This window comes from Sinocyclocheilus rhinocerous, unplaced genomic scaffold, assembly GCF_001515625.1.
Source record: "Sinocyclocheilus rhinocerous isolate Xijiao unplaced genomic scaffold, SAMN03320098_v1.1 scaffold485, whole genome shotgun sequence".
Classification (NCBI taxonomy): Eukaryota; Metazoa; Chordata; class Actinopteri; order Cypriniformes; family Cyprinidae; genus Sinocyclocheilus; species Sinocyclocheilus rhinocerous.
Genome location: NW_015659927.1, coordinates 343,726 through 366,475, shown reverse-complemented (window position 1 = coordinate 366,475; position 22,750 = coordinate 343,726). Strand labels below are relative to the sequence as shown.

Here is a 22,750-nt window from a genome sequence, read left to right as displayed (position 1 = left end):
CCATGATTCTTTGATGAATAGAAAGCTCAACAGAACAGCATTTAGTTGAAATAGACATATTTTGAAACAATGTGAAAGTCTTTACTGCCAGTTATGTTAATCCTTGCTGAATGCACATATTTCTTCTTTTTTTTAAATTCACACAGACCCCAACGTTTTTAACTGTAGTGTACCTTTGGTAAACTATTCTGATTTAATGAGCTTGAGACAATTCACAATTTGAATAGTGTCATTCAAGTATAGTAATATTGTTAATATTGTTTTAAAGTTTAGTCATCTTAAAAAGACAGGAAAATTGCTTTAATCATTTTAAACAAAAAAAAGACCTTGATACTTTTGTAGTTAATGCAGTTTTGTTTTTGTTTTTTGTTTTATTTGTATATCATGTTGTGTATGTTATTATTTAATCTAGTTTGTCTCTCTGGTAAAATAGATTTTCATTCTGACGGCTCGGTAAAATAAATAAACTGACACATCTATTCCACTGTCTTTCATTCAAACACAAAACAGAACAGAAAGGATCTCGACGCGTTTCGTTGGCTTTGGAGTCTCCACTTGCGGAGGGGCTCTGGTGAAGCACATCCACTGTCATATAATAAAACAACGCTAGATGGCGCCACTCACCGCAGGCTCAGCTAGAACCTTTTGTGAAAGTAGTGTAATGAAAAATACTGTAATTGTGTCTTATTAGCATGAATATAGTTACAAGCAACAATAATGCATCATCTCACCCACCTAATCCACCACAACACACACGTGTTCATTCATTTGTTAGTGAATCCTGAAATTGCCAACATTGTGTGGAACAGCCAACGTACCCAACAAGGAAAATGGCGTAATAAACATACTAATTATGTCCGAATGAAAATGTAACATGTAGAGAGGTTTACTCTGAGGGTCCTAGAAAATATGATAAGCTCATTATAAAGCAATATTGCTTCCTTTTAAATCCCATTCATTCACAGGTGAAGAAACACTCCTGCGCCGTCGCAGTGTGAAACCAATTGTCGGTTTCGACTACAGGGGCGCATTTGAGCCAGTTACTGCCAAAGTCAGTCTCGTCTCGACACTACTGTTACAAACTTTCTCGATCTGTCAGGAGTCATGTCGAATAACAGCGCCGGCGGATTGGTGAGTCTGCAGAAGAGCGTCAAGCAGCTGCGATTTGAGGCAGGAATCCGCAGAATTAAGGTGAGCATAAGAAAATAAAAACCAAAAAGATTGGAAATCTTTGCTAACAGGGTGTGACTTGACAAACTTGTTGATCCTGTCCGAACATCCTGCTACTTTGTGTAATTATTGTACTGTTTTTAACATTTCTTGATTCATGTGAGAGCTCTTACAACACACCTAATGCAGCTGAAGCGTAACAAATAATGTTATCTGTTTGCCAGCTTTTACCGTGGCCTGTCTTATATTGTGGCAGGTTGCAATTAGCTTCGTTTTCAGCAGGTGACAGCTTGCTTTTAATGGAACGCTAACACACGCTGTCATCCAATATTTCAATACATTTGTGAGGTGTATAATACTCGCAGTTCGACATAAAAGCCTCCCAACTTTTCGTTTTTGAAGCCGCATTTGAAGGTAAACTCTGCAGGCAGTAGCGCACAGTGCAGCTCTTTGTTGATTGTGAGTGTGTGAGTGACACAGTGCCACATTTGTTGGCCGGGAAAATCCAAATCTATATTAGTTCCCACTGGCCCCAAACACGCGATTTTAAAAACAACTCAAGGCTTTGTGTGTTATTACTGAGTTTATCATGAATCAAATAAACTTCTGACCGCGTGATTGCAAGGACTATGTGATAACCAATAGAGTCTTTATTGCTCCACAAACCTCTTTTATCTGTATATTCGTACATATACATGAAGTTTCTTCTAAAATTAGCATTTTTTTCCCCTCAGGCTCCTATGTTTATGTTTAGTAATTTCACTTTAATGGCAATGAATAGGTTCTTTTCATTGCCATTAAAGTGAAATAACTGAACATAAACATAGGACCCTGAGAAAAAATTATGGCACTAAGAGGCTTTTGCATCTGAACTCTTCACATGTCTACTTATGTTTTTGTCTGTTTATCTGTCTGTCTGTATTTTATACAATCTGTCCTTCTCTAGGTTTCTCAAGCTGCGGCTGAGCTGAAGGCATTCTGCTTGCAAAATGCCCACAAGGACCCTCTCCTCATGGGGGTGCCATCAAGCGACAACCCCTTTCGACCACCCAAATCATGTGCGCTCTTCTGAGGTACCAACAATCAGCTCAGTGTTACTTTTTTCTTTGAAATTTCCTGTTGAATGGGAACAGAAACAGAAATGTGAACCTCTATCTCTCTCTCTTCCCCCTAAAGGAGTCGTGAAGAATGTGGAGAAACTTGTGAACATTCCTCTTTCACTCGAATGTTTTCACTACACGACCCTCAGATCCCCTTTACATTACAGCAGAGCTGGTTATCATCACTACTATTACACTAAATTGTTTAATTTTGTAAGCTGCATTGGGACTTGAAGTCTTTCACGTCCGGTGATGTGAGTTATGAGGAAAACCTTGAAGAAGTGATTTAAAAGTGTTTAATTTGTATACTGTTAAATAAGGACATGGTAGTGCAAAAGTTACACTATAGGAGGAAATTAAAGTGTTTAGTTGGTCAAACAGTCCACTGGAAAAGTGATGAAAAATATGCAAAAATAATTGATGCATTTATTTTTTACTGTGTAGCCAAGTCCATTTGAATACCAGCCTTACACAGAAAAATTTCAAAACGCTTTCTTGTTGTAATGTGTTTAGTTTAGGATGAAACACTGAATTTCTTTGTTATTGATACAATTAGGCTTATATACATGGACTGTTGTTTCCACGAAACTCATGTATTTAAGCTAATTTAATTGTATTAACCACATAGCTCTATTGAAGGAGAGAGATGTCTTGAATCTCAGGTTCTTTTTGATTAAGATCGATGCTGTGTTTCTGATATAAATTCACTTTTCTGAATACTGAATGAGGTACTACCTTTTATTCAAATATATTTTCTCTAATCTAGTGGGTAAAGGTTTCTGCATAATTTGGACATTTCTTAAATGTTATAGTGTTAACACAAGACACGAGTGCAGAATTATATCTGTGTTTTTAGTGATATTTGCTGGTGAAAGGGTGCTGCCTGCCTGTTATGCTTTTACACTAAGAATTTGAACACCAAATGACTGAGCGTATCAGCTGGCCTGTTTTTGCATGTACTCTCAGCCCTCACATGCTTACTAATCTCATCTTATATCTGTACTGTATCTTTATCAGTCAACCACTGGACATTCATGCAAATGTCATTTTTACTGCTGTCCTGCATTGATAACTTTTTCAGTCTGTTTACCTCATGTATGTCTTGCGTTTTAAGTTTGATTGTGCCTACAAGAGCAACATCTGATTTATTTGCAGCAAGATACCTAGCCCCTATATACTTTTCCTTACAAAACTGAATCAAGATGTTGTTGGTAAATAAGATGTCATTGATAAATAAATTAAAATGACTGAGCCTGAAAAGCTTCTTACACTTTTTGAACAAGATCCCAATTAAATTTTTTTTGTGTGATTTTAACAATAAGAGCAATAAAAGCAACAATTATGATGGAAACTACTATGGTGTCTGTTTGTAACAGAGTTATTATTGTTAGCTAATGCTAAAACTATCAAAACATTTTTGTTGTTTTGTAGTATTAGGTAAAAAAAATTAGTTGGCTTGGAAAATAAAGTTTGAGTTGAAGCACTGAAATTACTGACTAAAAACAGAAAGAAAACCCTGAGCTAAAACTTAGTTCAAGTAAAAATTCCAGTACAAATACTAGAATTAAAATGAAAACATGCACATACATACAATCAAACATACAAAGCTAGTAATAAAAACTATAATAGTTTATCTCCAGTAGCACCAACATACACCAAACGTTTTGTTCCAAACAAGTTTTATTCCTATCTGTATTAAGGTTTTTACAGAGGTATTTATTTATATATAATTCACCTGATTTAAATAACATTTTGTTCCTTTTTCCCCCTGGGTGTTGAATGTATTTTCTGATTTATGGAGTTATAAAAAAGGTGTCCAAAATGCCCTCTGTAAAAACGTTTACCTTTTAATATGTCAACAAAATGAATTTTGAACCTGGCTTTATTCAATATTCAGATTTCTGTTCTGGAAATGTATGTAAATTAGCGTACATTCAATTAGATAACGCCTTATCTGCATATTTAAACAACATTTCAGAAATCTTCCAATACAAAACAATTGTGTTATTGTACTGTGACAATCATATGTGACCCTGGAGCACAAAAGCAGTCTTAAGATGGTTCGTTTTAGTGAATCAAAAACATACAGTGCAACCAGTTGAGCATGATTCACAAACAAATTACTCTAAAAAACAGTTCTGTTTCGCTGGGGTATATTTGTAGCAATAGCCAAAAATACATTGTATGGGTCAAAATTATTGATTTTTCTTTTATGCCAAAAATCATTAGGATATTAAGTAAAGATCATGTTCCTTGAAGATATTTTGTAAATTTCCTACCATAAATATATCAAAACTTCATTTTTGATTAGTAATATGCATTGCTAAGGACTTCATTTGGACAACTTTAAAGGTGATTTTCTCAATATTTTGATTTTTTTGCACCCTCAGATACCAGATTTTCAAATAGTTGTATCTCGACCAAATATTGTCCTATCCTAACAAACCATACATCAATGGAAAGCTTATTATTCAGCTTTCAGATTATGTATAAATCTCGATTTCAAAAAATTGACCCTTATGACTGGTTTTGTGGTCCAGGGTCACATATTGGTATGTATTGGTGACTTCTATAAGACAAAGTTAATTTTTACAGTTCACTTGTGTTGTCTCTTCTTCTTCACATTGCCTCCTGTAGCCTACAATAAGGTTTTTAACCCACACATTTAATGAATTTTATTAGTGTACTCAAGATACACCATGCCTTTTCTTTGCAGCCCATATCATGTCTTGAAATTGAACTACAGCTGGGGAAAAAGCGAGATGTGGCCATGTGGAGGCAGTAGTAAGTCAGGCCTAGCTTGAACAGTGACTCCAGGCGAGATCTGAGGCGCTGAGCTGCTGTCTGTCTCTGCCCAGATCGAAGATGGCGGTGTCGGTGTTCCCAGGCGTGCGCCTCCTCTCCATCGGAGACGCCAACGGAGACATACAGCGACATTCAGAGCAGCAGCCTCTGCGGCTAGAAATCAAAATCAACCAGGACGTGGCTCTCATAAGCCTCTCGAACAGTGAGTAGATGCTGGCTTTTAAACACTTTGCATCCGGCCTCAGTTGAGCGGTGTTATCCTAGCTTAGCCTAGTGAGAGGTCTGTGCGTGCGGCATGTGCGTGCGTCGCGCCGCCTGGTCACCGGCGGCTTTTGAGTTATGATCCCAAATGCGGCCCATTCACCCCTGCATGCTTTCTAAAAGATGTAAAATTGCCGGAGTCAGGGGTTTTGTTTCAACACGCATGCCAGCACAAACCACGTTGATCGTAGCATGTTAGCATCCGTAAACACTTTCGTATTGTGTTAAGCTGCTTATAGTTAGCTAACGTTACTAAGTTATCCAGCTAAAACGCACGGCTGTCCAGCACTGAATGTGCTTCTACAGATAGAAATACAACGTTACGTTACATGCATGTCTTTACATGCGTGAGGTTTCTTTTAAGGTTTTCATCCAGACTTTTAGCAGGACAGTAAGGAAGGGCTTCGGATATAATGTGGATTGGCGCCTATAAAGTTAGCCGCAGTCTGAACCTTCACGATTGAGCTTCAGAAAGTGTTATAGAAACGTGTTTGTTTTTGTTTTGCGCTGGGTCTTATCTGCGTAAACATTTGATTTGTCTGTTGAAATCGTTTTAACCTGGTTGGTTGATGGGCTGAATGGATGCTGAGTTTACTTGATTGATTGCGCATTTCTGCGCCACCTCTCTACTTTTACTATACTGTACTATACCGGTTTATTTTTCTCAAAGTGCAGAAAGCATTGCTAAAGTAATGTGAAATTACGCAGAGGTTTCTTGTGGCAGCACCGCTTGGGCATTCGTCTTTGTTCTGCGGGGAACAATAGCGGGTCCCCCGCCTCGATCCTTTTCTCCAGTGTCCCGCCTGTTCATTCAGTGCTCAGGGCTTTTGTTTGGATTCTCATGCTGCCGATGTCCCGTGCATGAGATGAATGTCTTACTGAAACAGATGCGCGACCCACATCGCATTTGAGAAGTTTTTATTGCTCGAGCCACAAATGCCACATCATTTGTTATTTTATTATTTAGTCGAAAGCCCAAGTTTATTCATTGAAATTCACGTACGTGTGTCAGAGTGATATTTTGCACGTTTTGATGAACTTAAGCACGAGAGAGGGTTCTTACATATTTATTGTTGCGCAAACATTAAGATCTAGTAAAGGTGCTAAAAGTAAAAAAAAAAATTTTTTACAAAAATTTACACTTCGTGGAAATATTAAAATGATTTACACTTGTGTTGGATTAAGAATTAGTGCCAGTCTTTAATTTTTACGTGTTTTTGTGCGTCCTGCGGTGTTGACCTCACATGGATGACCTTGTTGTGCAGTTGACAAGGTTGCTAATGATAGCAATAATATTAATAGTAATAACTGTCTTTACTGCCTGTAGTGCTTTAAGCCAATGTTCAATGTGCTTTACAACGCACAAACAACAGAAAGTCAACAAAACATGTATCAGCATGTGTGAAATTCATTGTACCAAACGAAAATGAGCGTGGGTTGGCCAAATAAAATAAATTACTATTATACTGTATGTTAGCCAGTAAAAACATACTTGGTTTACCTGTCTTTTAGGATGTTTTAGGAGAGCAAAGCCTTCAGTTATGAACAGTAGATGCCAAGCATCACTCTAAAACCTTATTCTAAAGCCTTATTCCCCTGCCCTCTGTTTAAGAGGTACTTTCTTGAGCTGCTGTAGAAACTGTACTTGTTTTCTGCTCAATTATATAAATGAATACCAGCCTAATCTGTCTGTGGAAAGCTTGACTTAACCCTACAACAGCTGGGCAAATAGATGACAAAATCCCTTATCCTGGCTTCACCATTTACTGTTGCAGTGGTTAGAAGGCCAACTTATTGTTTATGAACAGGTCTTGCTTAGTTTGATTTGCTTGATTTATGTTTAGGTGGTAGTAACCTTTAAGGACATAGTGTAAAGCTGAAGTACAGCTTTAAATTGGTAAATATAAAGTATGACTCTTTTTTTCTATGGTGCACAAATGTTTATGAGGCAAGTCTTATTTTGTACAACGTCAACAGGGTCCAGTGTTGCTTTGGACCCCATTGAGTTCCATTGTATGGACAGAAACTGTTGAAACATTCTTCAAAAGAAAGAAATTTATTCAGTTTTTCTTCAATGAAAATTGTAAACAATGGGATAATACAAAAAAAAAAAACATTGATCTGTTTTAGGGTGAGGCTTATTAACATCCATGCATTTGCTTTCCTCCACAGATGAGGAGACGTGTGTCTTTAAGTGTTCAGTATCACGAGAGACAGAATGCAGTCGTGTTGGGAAGCAGTCCTTCATCATTACTCTGGGCTGTAACAGTGTCCTCCTGCAGTTTGCATCTCCAGCAGGTAAAACTCACCTTCTTTTACAGGCACATCAGGCTTTACGGTAATTTAGCAGTTCGCTGAGAGACATTCAGACAAGCAAAGCATATTTTGATGGACTGTGATGTCCATTAGGACTCTTTTCAGTTTCACTCTTACACTTTTCAGTTGCCTCTAATGAAAATGAAGTGAAACAAGTTTTAGTGTTAGAATTTTAATCAAAGATAAATCTTTTTTTTTTCCTTTTCTCACCATGAATATAGCCATGGTAGCTGGCATGCTGTTTAACTATCAACAGACAAACATTCAGATAAGCACGGCTGCAGTCACTCATTGAGTACAAACTTTTCATTCAAATGACTGGGCAAACCTGAATGAAGAGATGGTCCTGAAGCTTGAAAGCTCTTAATGTATTCACTGGTGCTGTGTTTGCCAGATTTCTCGTCGTTCTATAACCTCCTGAAGAATTGCCGTGGACATGGGGGTGAACACTCAGTCTTCAGTGACAGGACGGAGGAGTCCTCAGCTGTACAGTATTTCCAGGTGTGTTTGGCTTCTAATTAACATGCTTAAACAAAACACATTGACATTTGACAAACCAGTTTTATTATTGTCTTGCAACCTTAAGAGATATTTTAAATGTTTTAAAGGTATCCAGACTACCCTTTATTTCTAATGGAGAAATTTGTCTTGTAGCATCAACAGAAGTGGCATAATATGAATGCCCTCTCTCTCTTTTTTTCTTCAGTTTTATGGCTACCTCTCTCAGCAACAAAACATGATGCAGGATTATGTGCGAACTGGAACATATCAACGAGCTATCCTCCAGAATCATACTGACTTCAAGGATAAAGTACTGTTATTTCTCTTGTTGATAACATCTGTTACTGTATAGATTGAAGGTTGTGTATTTGTAGATGGCATGAAGTAGAGTAGTTTCAGAATTGCTTTCTCTGTGCTTATTGTAGCATTTCTTGTTCTCCATTAAAATAAAATTAAAAACTCATTAGTCATGCATTTTGGCTATTATGACCTTGACTTTTAGCTTTGATGTTGTCCAGACCAAAATATCTAAAACTGAAACAGTTGACTTTTTATAACTAAGGGAAAAATGGGCATTTGAGTCCACTTCCTGTAAAAAGGTTATTCCTTGTGAATGCTTCTCTGAATGAACTGGTATTAAATTAAACCTGCATTTTGGACCTAGTTGTGTCATATCATGTGATTCTTGTTCTCATCCTTCCCTGTCTGTTTCAGGTGGTGCTGGATGTAGGCTGTGGCTCTGGGATTCTGTCATTTTTCGCTGCTCAGGCTGGTGCTCGTAAAGTTTATGCTGTGGAGGCCAGTACCATGGCTCAACATGCAGAGGTATGACAGATTTCTCAATCACTAACATGCACTACTGTTCAAAGGTTTGGGTCAGTAAGATTTTTAAAATGATTTTAAAAGAAGTATCTTATGCTCACCAAGGCTGCATTTATTTGATCAATCAAACAGTAAAGTTGTTAAATATTACAATTTAAAATAACTGCTTTGTATTTGAATATATACTAAAATGTAATTTATTCCTGTGACGTAAAGCTGAATTTTCAGCATCGTTACTCCAGTCTTCAGTGTCACTTGATCCTTCACAAATCATTCTAATATGCTCATTTGTAGCTTTTCTTATGATCAATGTTGTAAACAAGTTGTGCTGCCTTATATTTTGTTGGAAAAGTTTTTTTTTATTTTTTAGGATTCTTTGAATAAAAACATAACATTTTGTAAAATGCCGTCTTCACAGCGACTTTTAATTAAATTCACTGCATCCTTGCTATTAATTTATTTCCAAATTAATCTCACTGACCCCAAACTTTTGAATGGTAGTGTCTATTTCACAAGTGTGTAGGGTATATTTCACATGTAAAATCACATTTAATCTTTTATAAATATGCAGGTAATTGATTTGTGTTGGATATCTGTACCAAAAAACTATGATATGAGTGATAGCAAACTTCTATATTTATAATTGTTGGATTTTTTATTTTTTTATTCCTCTCCTATAAAAAGACCTGAATGCTTGGCAAATAGATTTAGTATTGATGCCAAGAAGCTGGTATTGTGCCAAATGCAGAATTTCGTAATAAGATGAGATGTAATATGATGGCTTTTGGCATTGGCTAATTGAACGTCATGCTAAGTAGTAGTAGTAGTAGTAATAATGCTAATGATTGTGTGTCCACAGGTTCTTGTGAATAGTAACAGGCTGTCAGAGCGTGTGGTGGTGATTCCTGGGAAAGTGGAGGAAGTGTCCCTACCTGAGCAGGTGGACATAATCATCTCTGAACCCATGGGCTACATGCTGTTCAATGAAAGGATGCTGGAGAGCTACCTGCATGCCAAAAAGTTCCTCAAGCCCAACGGTACAAACGTTTTTTCAGTAAAAGCAACCGAACAACAAAAGACTAATGTATACATAGTGCATCAATATCTCTTTACATATCACACCTCTGTTATCTCAGGCAAAATGTTTCCCACAATCGGAGACGTGCACCTTGCCCCTTTCACAGATGAGCAGCTTTATATGGAGCAGTTTACAAAGGCCAATTTCTGGTGAGTTTATTAAAAAGATGATATAAGGACATCGGGTGGTTGGGGGAGAGTAAAGATGCAGAATGTAGAACGAGTGTGAGTAAACAAGCAGGCAGTCATTTAACGAGTAGCAGATAATAGTCTCCTCTTAACTTTTATAAAGAATATCTCTTTGGATTTGAGACTTTAGTCTTTGCAACTTTACAGATCTTCTTTATGCACCAAGAGCTTGTAACACTCCAAAGAGAAAGGAAAAATTGAAATCGCATCATATGACCCCTTTAAGAGAGTAGCAGAAGTTGTAACTCTGGATCATTTCTTTTGTGCTTATGCTTCCAAAACTGAATCTTTCAGGTACCAGCCATCTTTCCATGGGGTGGATCTGTCTGCGCTGAGAGGAGCTGCAGTAGACGAATACTTCAGACAGCCAATTGTGGTGAGAAATGGGAGGGAATGACTGGCGGATTGGGTGTGTGCAAGTTAATTCATAAGTACATGCTCACTTTTTAGAGTTAGCCACAGCTTGGAAAGTTCTTAAAGGGTTAGTTCACCCAAAAATGAAAATTCGCTCATGAATACCTCAAGGCATCCTAGGTGTATATGACTTTCTTCTTTCAGATGAATCCAATCAGAGTTATATTAAAAATTGTCTTTGATCTTTCAAGCTGTTTAATGGCATAATAAACGTTGGTTTTCACGAGACTCACCGGTGCATGCGCAGCGTTGACCTCATACGTCATCAGCCCGGAACTGCTTTAGTGTACAACTGTTGGCGCAAGCTACATTAAAGTGATTATTACGTTTTGAATATTAATATTTTTCTTACAAAAACGCATCGATTCGCTACAGGAGGCCTTTGTTGACCCCCCGGAGTCGTGTGAGGCACTTTTTATTATGGATAGATGCTCTTTATTTCACTTCTTTTGGACTGAAGCAATGCAACACCCGCTGACTGCCATTAAACAGCTTGGAAGATCAAAGACAATTTTTAATATAACTCCGACTGGATTCATCTGAAAGAAGAAAGTCATATACACCTAGGATGACTTGAGGGTGAGTAAATAATGGGCTAATTTTCATTTTTGGGTAAACTATCCCTTTAAGTCAGAAAACCAATAAACACATGGGCTTGTGTTTGTGACTTCAGAGGAAAGAGTACACTGAAAAATAGTGTGTAAAGTATGAAGGTAACTGGAGATTTGTCTCCTCACTGGTTATAGATGAGCGGTAAGGGCCTGGGGGTAAATACGGACAGGATTGGGTTACGAACTTGAGCCCAAATGAGAACGGTGAGGATGTTTCTGGGAAATGGAGAAAGGCAGCAAGGTTCATGGATTAGGAAAATGGATTCAGTGGCAGTTTCCTATAGGAGACTCAAGTGAAGTATGTATGCTCACCTTTGTGCCCATGATGAAAGGCTTTACTTCGTGGTCCGGGTTTCTAAGCTCACTGTTTGTGTGTGGTCAGAGGGTATGCAATGAATTTAGATCTATCAAGGGAGGTTTATGAAGCACATCTTTATGTGCACAAGAACTCTCTACATGTGTAATTTTGGTTGTTGATTTTCATTTAGGATCCACAGTGTTTTTGAAATCCGTCAGAGCTACTTTTTCTACATTTGTTCACTCAAGAAGCCTATTAAGTTGTCGATTGTGTGCTTGATTTTCAGTCCATGGATTTCCAGACATCATAATTGTAGTTTACAGTGTGTGTGTGTGTGTGTGTGTGTGTGTGTGGTTTATGTCCAGCAGTAGTCAGCTGTTCAGGCATTTGCTGTGCCTGTAATGGTGTTACACTGCTGGGACAGTGACCTGCTGTGGTCTGGCTCCAGGGGGCGCTGTTATAGCACCCTTCAGAGTTCAGGCCGAGGCGGGAGAGCCCTCTGAGCTAGGACGGAGTCTGATTTACTGTGGCTCAGCCCTTGACAAGAGGCCTCACAGCACATCAGTTTGCTTTATTCAGATTGCTTCATCCTCTTCTGCATGTAGGACTGAGCTTTGATATCCTACCTTTACCTCATTTATTCTGTGATTTCTTTCAGGACACGTTTGATATCAGGATCCTGATGGCCAAATCAGTGAAATATACAGTGAACTTTTTAGAAGCTAAAGAAGAGGATCTTTACAAGTACGTTTCCACCAAATGCTTCATTTTATTGTATTTAAACAGCCTTTTGGTATATGGGAAAAGTACAAAAAGAAGTCTGTCAGACTTGTCAAATTTTTATATATCCTTTTCTTGCTCTTTGCAGGATAGAAATCCCCTTCAAATTCCACATGATGCATTCAGGGCTTGTACATGGGCTGGCTTTTTGGTTTGATGTCGCATTCATTGGATCAGTGTAAGTTCCAACATATTCTCTTCAAAGTGTTTTCGCACATGAGTCCTCTCTCACAGAACCAAATTCAGACCATTTTAAATAGACTAAAATATGAACTAAATGAAAGAACCTGGTTTTCTGTGCTTTCCCTGTCACTGGTGTGCTCAGATCAGATCTATCTTACTCTGTTTGTTGTTGTTGTTTTAATGTTGAACCTGTTGAATATTGTATTATTGTTTATTATTATTAATGCTATTATTTAAAATAAAAATATAAAATGTATTGTTGTTATTATTATTATTATTATTATTACCAAATTCAGACTACGTTAAATTGACCAAAACTTGAAACAAGTGAAAGAAATCAGGTATGCTCAGGTCTGATTTTGGTCCATTTCAGTCTATATTTTTAAAAATGATTTATTAAAAAAAGTTTTGGTTTTTTTTGTCAATTTTAATTTTATCACTACGCAAATTATAAGATGACTTTCAGTTTGTTTGAGGGGTTCAGTTCGTTTTTAAAAGTTTATTTAGTGTGTTCATGTGTAATCCGGAATTTGTGGACCACTGAAATGAACCAAGTTACCATGATTTATTTTTAACTACATATTGTCTGATTTTAAAAAGACTTTTGTAGGCCCTGAAATGAAGTTACCATAATTTGTATTTTAATACATATTTTATTGTCAGATTTTAAAAAATACTTTTAAGTGATACTTGAGTGATGAATCTTATTAAATAATTGGCACGTGGACTATAAGCATACATCAGTTCAGATTTTAATCATTCCACCAAATACATTTGAATGATCATTTATATTAATTTCCCTTTTGACAATAAGTTTTTCAACGGATGGGAATATGGTCATGAGTTTAAAACTATTTGAATACTTGGATATGAGGGAGCTATTCAAATGTTTTGTTATTCTGAACATTTTGACAGATGTGCTCTTGTGCTATGTCTCTCTGAACAGGATGACGGTGTGGCTCTCCACGGCTCCCACAGAACCCCTCACTCACTGGTACCAGGTGCGCTGTCTGCTGCAGTCACCTCTCTTTGCCAAGGCAGGGGACACCATGTCAGGCACTGCACATTTAATCGCCAACAAGAGGTGAGGACGCACAGTGCTTTGTGTTTTAACCCTCAGGCTGTTTCGCTTTTTACTTCTCGTGGTCTCATTTGTTTCCACTTCCTCTCACAGACAAAGCTATGACATTAGTATTGTTGCTCAAGTGGACCAGACAGGCTCCAAGTCCAGTAATCTTCTTGACCTCAAGAACCCCTTCTTCCGGTGAGTGGACGCATTGCTTTGGAAAGCAATAAGAGGATGCCTGCGACATGCATTGCTGACGCTGCGCTGTGTTCTGCAGGTACACGGGCACAACACCGACCCCTCCTCCAGGTTCACACTATTCCTCCCCGTCAGAGAACATGTGGAACACTGGGGGAAACTACAGCATGAGCCAAGGCATGACTGTGTCAGGTACAGCACCAGGAAGCCTCTTATGAAATCATTCCTGACCTCTTGTTAGATGTATATCAGTTAGCTGAAGTGTGATGCATAACTGGAGTGATGCCACTAAAGTTTGGCTCTGTCTGTGTTTGTCAGGGATGCCTGCAGCCTATGATCTCAGCACTGTCATTGGCGGCAGTGGGACTACAGTGTCCCACAACAATATCATCCCCATTGGTACAGACACGCATGCACGTATGGATATTTACACACACGCTCACAAATACACACATATGAGGAGTGAAATTAGCTCTGTGGTGTTTTTAAAGTAATTTTTTTTCACCCAAAAATGGTTCCTCACCCTCATGTCTTTCCAAATCCACAAGACTTTAGTTCATCTTTGAAACACAAATGACGATTTTTTTTTATATATATAATTATTTATCTTTTTTGTTCATCCATTGAAAGTTTACACAGCAGTAAGGTATGAAAAGACATTAAGTAATCCAAAAGCTCTAACCTCATTAGCTTACACATGTCAAGCAAGCATGTTTATTTGAGCTTCAGTGTTTACCATATTTGAGCTTTATGTATGTGATGATCAGTGTTTGTGTACTTCCACACCACCAAAACCTTGATGCTTCAATGGATGGACAAAAATGATGTGAGAATATTCATATTTTAATTTGTGTTCTGATGAATAGAAAACATACAGATTTTGAATTACATGAGTGAGTTAATGACTTTTGAATGAATTTTTTTTGGGGGGTGAACTATCACTTTAAGAACAAAAGGCTGAGATTAATAAAAAAAAAAAAGTGTATTATATTTAAAGGCCATATCATGAAGGATCAAATCTTTAACTTGATCACTTGAGATAAGAGATTAATGTTATGAAAACACCAGTCCCCAGTCCAAATAGTCAAAACAATGACTACTTGCTGCAAAAAACATCACTTTATTATTGTACCTCAGGGAAAAATAGAGTGTATGATATGACCCCTATAATAAGCATTAACCATACTTATTTTAATACTCTTTATAGTACAATTAATAATTGTTATTGAGAGGTTTTCTATACAACAGTACTACAGTTTAAGATTATCTATATCACAGCCTTTCTCCTTTAGCTTCATGTCAAATATTCATGTGTTTCATGTATATCACATTTTGTTCTTGTGTAAATTGAAAAGAGATGTCTTTTTTTCCCCTCCAGTGAACACGGGGATTGTGAATCACACTCACTCCAGAATGGGTTCTATAATGAGCACCGGAATTGTCCAGGGTGAGTGGCTTTGGACCTGAGCTCCTACAGATAAATCGATATTTCTCCCAAAAATTTTAATTCTGTAATTATTTGCTCACCCTCATGTTGTATCAAATGGGAAAATACGACTTTTGTTTATCTTCAGAACACAAATGAAGATATTTTTCATATTCTCTCATCAATTTCATCCAGACATTGAAATTCCACACTTTCCAAAACTTTCATGCATAAAAAATTAGTCACACTTTATTTTAAGGTCCGATTCTTGCTATTAGCAAACTATTAACTATGACTTTTTCATCAATAAACTCCTAATTTGCTGCTTATTAATAGTTAGTAAGGTAGTTGTTAAGTTTAGGTATTAGGATATAGAATATGGTCATGCAGAATATGTGCTTTATAAATGCTAATAAACAGCCAATGTGTTAATATTAGGCATGCTAATAATTATCTAGTTAATAGTGAGAATTGATCCCTATACTGAAGTGTTACCAAAATTACATGGACATAAATAAACTTTTTGTAAAAGCTTTTATTCATCTATAAATACTAATCAGCGCACATTAAACAGAAGCTCAAATTGTGCTTGCTTGATGTGCAAGAACAAACCTATTTGGTTCTCATGTGTCAAGCAAGTCTGACTTGAGTTTCTGTGATGATGAGAGAATATTTAAAAAAAAAATATTCATTTGTGTTCTGAAGATGAACGAGATCTATGGGTTTTAGAATAGCTGGTGAAAATGATGACAGAATTTCCTATTTTCTTTTCTCTGTCCATACTGAGTAGACCCAGTAAACTGATGATATATCAGTAAAAGAGTGTTTTTAAGTTTGAAGGTGTCCATTATTTAATATTGCACTGAACATTTGTCCTTGCTGTGATATGAATAAGCCTTTACAGTGTGCTGAGTGCCTGCAGATTGATAGCTGCTACCGTGTGAATAGTCTCATTGTACTTGGTCTCAAACCATGGGTGTTGTATTTTCTAGATGGCGTGTTGCATAAAAAAAAACTTTCGTTCTCTTCTAGTCTCTCCAGTTAGTTTTTAAAGCATCAGGTTGAAATGAACCTGAAACTAGGATAATTATACATATTCTTTGACTACTGTACTGATTTGTTGACTACTTAATAAACAGTAGTTTTGAACATCCCCCAATGGTGATTGTATACTTTAGTGGTCACACGAACACTTAACATACACATACAGCCTTTCAAAATATACTCCCTTTGATTGTATGTAAACACAGGCACTCAACACACGCACACTAGGAAGTTTCCACTTTGAAAACAAACTAGTACCAAAAATGTGTCGCACACACTACACGAGTAACACAGCTTACACATAAAAAACGAAGCATACTTTGAACATCTTAGAAATCACACGCTCATAAATACAAAGGATGTAATGTTGCTTTTTCTCTCCTCTCAGGGGCCACAACTGCCCAGCAGGGTCCTAGCAGCAGCAGTCCGTATTACCCCGTCACCAACCAGTTCACCATGGGCGGCCCGGCTATCTCCATGGCATCTCGCCATCATTGACTATTGATATGAATTCGAGATCTATTGCTGGATCTTGCCACTGTTCCTAACAGCTCCGGCTCCGTTGAACCTACACTTCACCTTCAGCTTTTTTACGTTTCCAGTGAAATCGACTGGCTATCGCATCTCGATTCTCTCAGCATGGGCTTCTGACGGCCATCTCGACTCACCAAGACGTTCGCACTCACCAGAAGAAACGGACACATGCTCACAAAGTTCATTACGACTACTAGCGCAGTACTGCTGGATCCTGCCTGTAGACAACCATAGTGTAGATAGAGATAGTCTTACTTTCATTCCATTTCTGACTGTGTTTTAATGTAGTGCAGTCCCAGATTTATGTGTCGCTTGGTGTTCCCTGAGGTGAATCCTGAGCATGGATTATCGAGACTGCTTCTGTCGACCTCCGACTCCATATCGACGCAAATCTGACTTGTAAATTGGAGGATTCATTGTTAGTCAATTATAAGGACACAAAGGTTTTAGGAATAGGAATACCAGCACCAAAACCCTCCATTATCAGACAAGGAGGACGGCGGAGTGCTGGGAAGGACAGTCGGCTCTGGGGGGAGGAAGACCGATGGATGAACGACATAAACAGTGAGGTCCGTGGACACACACTGACCGCTGCAGCAGGAATTGCAGTATCCTAGTTTACATCCCCCGAACCCTTATCTTGTCGACTTCTGTGTGTTGTGAGACCTGTTGAGGAAAGGAGGAGATCAAGTGATGCCTGACTAGCTATAATTTTCCTCCCCTCTCTCTCTCCTCCCTCTCCCACAGCGGGGATATGATATGATGATAGCCTCATCCAAGACTTTGAAGTCGTATGCACCGCTTCCAGTCACTTTTTTTTTCCAGTTAATTCAGTTTGATTTAGCAACTTTCATGAGATCATGAGATGAAAAGAACCTTATCTGCTAGTTTGTAGAATTAACTTTTTGTTTTCTTTCCAAAAAAAAAAGCAACAGACAAAAAAAAAAGGAGCAAATTAAATGTTGATGGAGAAGTCCCTAAGTGTGGCGGCTTATAGTAGCATTTGTTTTGTTGTTCATGGATGACACGGGCGGGGTTATAAAATCAAACTTGGTGGTTTGAGAAGTCATATGATCTGGGGTGCGTTTTTGCTTTTTGGAAATGCACCCCTGGATGGGTTATAGATGGCAAAGCGGATGTGTCTTAAAGGGATAGTTTACCCAAAAAGTCATCGTTTACTCAGCCTCATGTCATTCCAAACCTGTGTGAGATTCTTTCTTATGTTGAACATGAAAGAAGATATTTTGAAGAATGCTGGTAATCAAACAGTTGATGGTCCCCATTGACTTCCATAGTATTTATTTCCCTACTATGGAAGCCAGTGGGGACCAACAACTGTTTGGTTCTTCAGAATTCTTCAAAATATCTTCTTTCATGTTCAACATAAGAAAGAATCTCACACAGGTTTGGAACGACATGAGGCTGAGTAAACAATGATAAAATTTTTATTTTTGGGTGAACTATTCCTTTAAACAGAGAAGGAAAGAAAATACAGCTACACTTTACATTGGCGTTCCATTTGTTTTTATGCATTTTAGTATCATGAAAATTTATTTTTACAGCATTTATTATGGTTAATGTCAGATTATGAATATACTTTTATTAATTGTGTTTAAAATACAACTTGAAATGAATGAGAAATGAACATTTAACCAAGATAAAAGCTGCAAAAATATTAACATTATTGTAAAGTGTTACAGAAAATTCTGTAATATTTCATGTTGTTTGACACCCATATGACTTTTATCTTTCATGAAACAAAAAGAACTTTTGCCACCTAAGCTGCTCTTTTCCATATAATTAAAGTGGCCAGTGCACAATTTCAACAATTACTTTTGTCTTTTTCTAATACAAGCCGTTGTATTGTTTCAGAATACTTCTTTTAGTCATAGGGACTCATTTTGAGGTCCTGTTATGTACTTGTTCATCGTCACTGTCCAGTTTTTAGTTATGAAAAAGCACAGATTGAATGGGATTGGTGGAAGAATAAAAGTCATATAGGTGTAACATGAGGGTTGAGAATGTGAGAATTTTTGAATGATTTTTGAAAAAGATAGTTCAACCAAAAATAAATTTACTCACCCTCATATCATTTTAAAAGCATAGTAGTTTCTTTTGTGAAACGTAAAATATATTTTCAGAAAGTGTTTCTGTCCATACAGTGGAAGTCACTGGCCACCAAAATAGTTTGGCTACCCCAACACTATTCAGAATAACAGATTTTATGTTCCACAGAACAAAGTTACACAGGTCTGGAATGGCATGAGTGAATGATGACAAAAGTTTAATTTTTGGTTGAACTATCCCTAAAAGATTATGACTTTTATATTAAATAAGTGCAACGCATACCTTCTTAGAAATGTGTGGCCCAAGTAGGAGTGGTGATGCATCTGTCCACATTCATACCAAACAAGCTCAAAAAGACAAGTTTGACCCTGACAAGAATGATTTTAATCCACAGTGTCAAGCAGAAAACTGTCCAGGAAAGCAACATTAAATACTTCATACAGGTACTTCCTCTCAACTTACAGAATAATAAGAGAAAGTAGCCTACAAGGAAAGAAAGCAGTCAGGGGTTATAAGGCAAACCTCAACTCAGTTCACTGTAATACAAGATCACTCTTATAAATTACTCTAGTTTGATTGAAGGAAACAAAAAAATAAGTGACCATAACACATAACAAAATATTTATCAGGCTGGTCACTTTACGTATTAGAGAAAAATATTACAAACTAAAGTCATCAGTAAGTCGCTGTGATTTTACTTGTGATCTGAGGGAGATTATTTTATCTGCTGGGTTACAAACTGGAAACACTTTCAATGTGTTTGCTGGGAATGCTTGTGTGCATCAAGCATCAGCACACTAATCTGAACTCCTTCATTGCTCAGTTATCATAATTACAACACATTTGTCATGTCCTTTGAATATAAAGTCTCCTAGGTTCCCATTCAGTTGGTCATTGATGCTTTCCCACAGCAAGTGTTGTGTGATTTGCAGCTGGGGTAGTCTGTTGTCCGGAGTGCGATGATCCTGTGTTTGTTGGCGTTTTGAAGAAGTAGAGCTAAAAGAGAGATGGAAATTTATTAAATAGTAAAGCTGAGTGTGTTTTAATGGATGGTGTCATTTTACCAGAAGAAATGGCCAATCAAACTGCATGTGCAGCTGGAAGCGGAGGTGCTTATGTTATTTATTTCAGTCCTTCGTACAGGATACACTATCGTTCAAATATTTGGGGTCAGTATTATTTATATAAATACCGTAAAAACAGTATTTGTGAAATATTATTACAATTTAAAATTCCTGTTTTCTATTACTAAATATTTTAAAATGTAATTTATTCCTGTGATGACAAAGCTGAATTTTAAGCATCATTTGTCCAGTCTTCAGTGTCACATGATCCTAAAGAAATCATAAATACGCGCTCGCATGCGCACACACTGACCCCAAACTTTTCAACGGTAGTGCATGTAACTTTATAAATCACTTTAGGCACTATCTGTTGTTGTCAATTACCACATAATTTAATATGGACTCATCCTCTGGCTTGTAAAATAAAATATCTTGAAACGTTTATTTGCTGTAATATCAAACTGGTTACAATTAAATGTGTTAGCATAAGACTGGTGTGAAAATGAACACTTGTCAGCTGTGTCTGTGCAAAGTAATATCCAATCTCTCAACATGCCATAACCAGCTATAAAAGGAACCAAAGCTACTTGTTAGGGTTGTGCAATTAATTGCATCTGGTCAGTAAAGCCGGTTCCGTGATTAGTAGTAAATCTCCATCACCTGCTTTCAGATGGAGCGGCATTAATGGAAATTGGCATTATTACAAGCGATATCGCGTTCATTATCGCAGGTGATTCGGTGATTGTCAGTGAACTACTGCTCTGTGTAGTTAATGCCGCTCCATCTGAAAGCAGGTGATGGAGATTTACTACTAATCACGGAACCGGCTTTACTGACCAGATGCAATTAACTGCACAACCCTACTACTTGTGCTTTGAATTCACAGAAAGATTACAGGAATTATGGTAACACATAGCCAATAATTGCTCCTAAAAAGAGTTTCATAGCTCAAAGAGGAGTCAAAATGATTTTCTGTGGTTATTAACAGCATAGCAGATAGCGTTTAAAGTGTATTTGATTTGGAATAGTCCTTTGAAGAGTTTCTCTCACCTTAAAGCCAACAGCCAGAAGGGCATGAAGTGACACTATTACTGCCATGGTAGCGAATGCTGTTAGTCTCGTGTCATCGCGAACAGCCGGCCAGAACGTCATTACCAACACTGAGCCCGAGATCACCATGGCAATGACAATCAATAGCCACTCGAGCCAGTAGACAGGAATGGTTAATAATATCTGAAAACAGACACCGAGTATGACTTATCAGGTCTAACTTCATGAAGTCTGACCGTCTTGAACATCATCTCAAACTTACCGAGGCAGGGATATAAATGAACAGAGAATAGCCATAGACACACACAGTCTCTAAAAACGTGTAACCGCTGATGTGTCTCTCAACACTTTGACGCCACGTTAGGAAGCCCCAAACTCCTAGAGGCACCAGCCATGCATAGAGGAACACCGTGACGGCTGCGATCGAGACTAAAACGGAACAAAACCTTCATTAAGCATATTCATAAGGGACTGGCATAAACATGTTCTTTTAATTAATAAAAGACTCAAATCTTGAATCTATGAGTTGTGGGTTTAAATCAGTGGTTGACCTTTAGATTCACTGAACCTCAAATCTGATTGGTTGTTCATATAATATTTATACGAAAAATTTATGACTAAAATAAATATATATAACCGAAAAGTTGTGTTCTTTTGTATTTGTGAAGTATATTATTAGCTCCAATTACTCTTAAGTTTCTAAAAGAATCATTCTCCACAAATTTCCATGCCTACTGCGGTCTCACCTTTGTTGAATTGAGGTCTGTAGTGAAACCCTGGGTCTCCCATATTACTCAGAAATGTGTAGAGGTCTCCACTGATGGCCACTGAGAACACTAGAGTCACACAGATCCAGAAAGGACCTGACAAGAGGAAGGATAACAAAAACTAAAATGTCTGACAGTTTTGTGATAATCCAGATTCATTCAAATATAAAGAATGTGTTAAGAGGTGCTCTGCGAGATTAAAAATAATATCTACATTACCATAGAGATCAGGGTTATTTCGAATGTGGTGTTTGACGAAATTCCGTCCTGGCAAAGGCATGACTGAGCCCTTTATCCTGTCCAGCACCTACAATAATAAAGATAACAGTGCATGCAATTACTAGGGCACTAGAGTTGTTGATGCTTTAATTTAAATGTGGTAGTTCCAAGTAGGTAAATGACCAAGCAACCAGGATCTCCCATTAAAATATTTGTAATTAGTTTCAATTTACCAAGATGTGAGATAAAGGCTAAAAGTACTTTTGTCTTAAGAAATTTACACTGAGTTGACAGCATACATTTTTGTCAGTTCATGCATGGAAATTTTGCTGGGAATCGAACCTATGACCTTCGCGTTGCAAGCTACATGCTTTAGGAAATGAGCTTTAGGAAAGCACAAAGAATAAGTGTTTTTTACAAACCTCTTCTGTTTAAAACAGGGGTGTCAAACTCAATTCCTGGAGGGCCACAGCCCTGCAGGGTTTAGCTCCAACCCTAATTAAACACAGTTGATCCAGCTAATCACGTCCTTCAGGCTAATTTGAAAAGGACATGGTTTGTGTGCCTCGCTCCCCCATGCCGTCCTTTCTAAGATGGTTGGTATTGATTCGCATTCTGCTCTTTTTTTTTCTGATTGGTATCTCAGCTCCTGGAGAGGATAGTTCATTCTCATTGTGCGGTTCTTCTGCAATAAAGCATGCGAATGCCATGCTGACCCGTTCGTGTCAAGCTAGACCAGATCATGTTCTCAGTAAAAGGCCAAATAATGAAAGTAAAGGAAAGTACGC

General features: G+C 37.6%; 3 protein-coding genes across 3 annotated transcripts; 2 read left to right on the top strand and 1 right to left on the bottom strand.

Moving 5' to 3' along the window:
* The first annotated feature begins 1,009 nt into the window (after positions 1-1,009).
* On the top strand, positions 1,010-3,530 carry LOC107724442 (guanine nucleotide-binding protein G(I)/G(S)/G(O) subunit gamma-10-like). Its single transcript, XM_016533378.1, has 3 exons — positions 1,010-1,191; positions 2,117-2,243; positions 2,347-3,530. The coding sequence occupies exons 1-2, from the start codon at positions 1,105-1,107 to the stop codon at positions 2,240-2,242; spliced, it is 213 nt and encodes a 70-aa protein (XP_016388864.1). The 5' UTR covers positions 1,010-1,104; the 3' UTR covers position 2,243; positions 2,347-3,530.
* Positions 3,531-5,043: 1,513 nt separating this feature from the next.
* Positions 5,044-16,759, top strand: LOC107724424 (histone-arginine methyltransferase CARM1-like). The gene is made up of 16 exons (XM_016533350.1): positions 5,044-5,277; positions 7,509-7,634; positions 8,047-8,153; positions 8,359-8,463; positions 8,868-8,978; positions 9,835-10,012; positions 10,112-10,202; positions 10,536-10,617; positions 12,223-12,308; positions 12,433-12,522; positions 13,474-13,611; positions 13,702-13,791; positions 13,871-13,983; positions 14,110-14,190; positions 15,170-15,238; positions 16,650-16,759. Exons 1-16 carry the CDS (start codon positions 5,136-5,138, stop codon positions 16,757-16,759), a joined length of 1,719 nt encoding a protein of 572 aa, XP_016388836.1. The 5' UTR covers positions 5,044-5,135.
* A 2,464-nt stretch (positions 16,760-19,223) lies between these two features.
* LOC107724423 (protein YIPF2-like) lies at positions 19,224-22,273 on the bottom strand (the record flags this gene model as incomplete). Its single annotated transcript, XM_016533349.1, has 6 exons — positions 19,224-19,858; positions 20,977-21,159; positions 21,239-21,405; positions 21,723-21,839; positions 21,963-22,050; positions 22,244-22,273. Coding segments are annotated over 6 exons (690 nt in total), but the record flags the coding sequence as incomplete, so codon positions are not given.
* Positions 22,274-22,750: the final 477 nt, after the last annotated feature.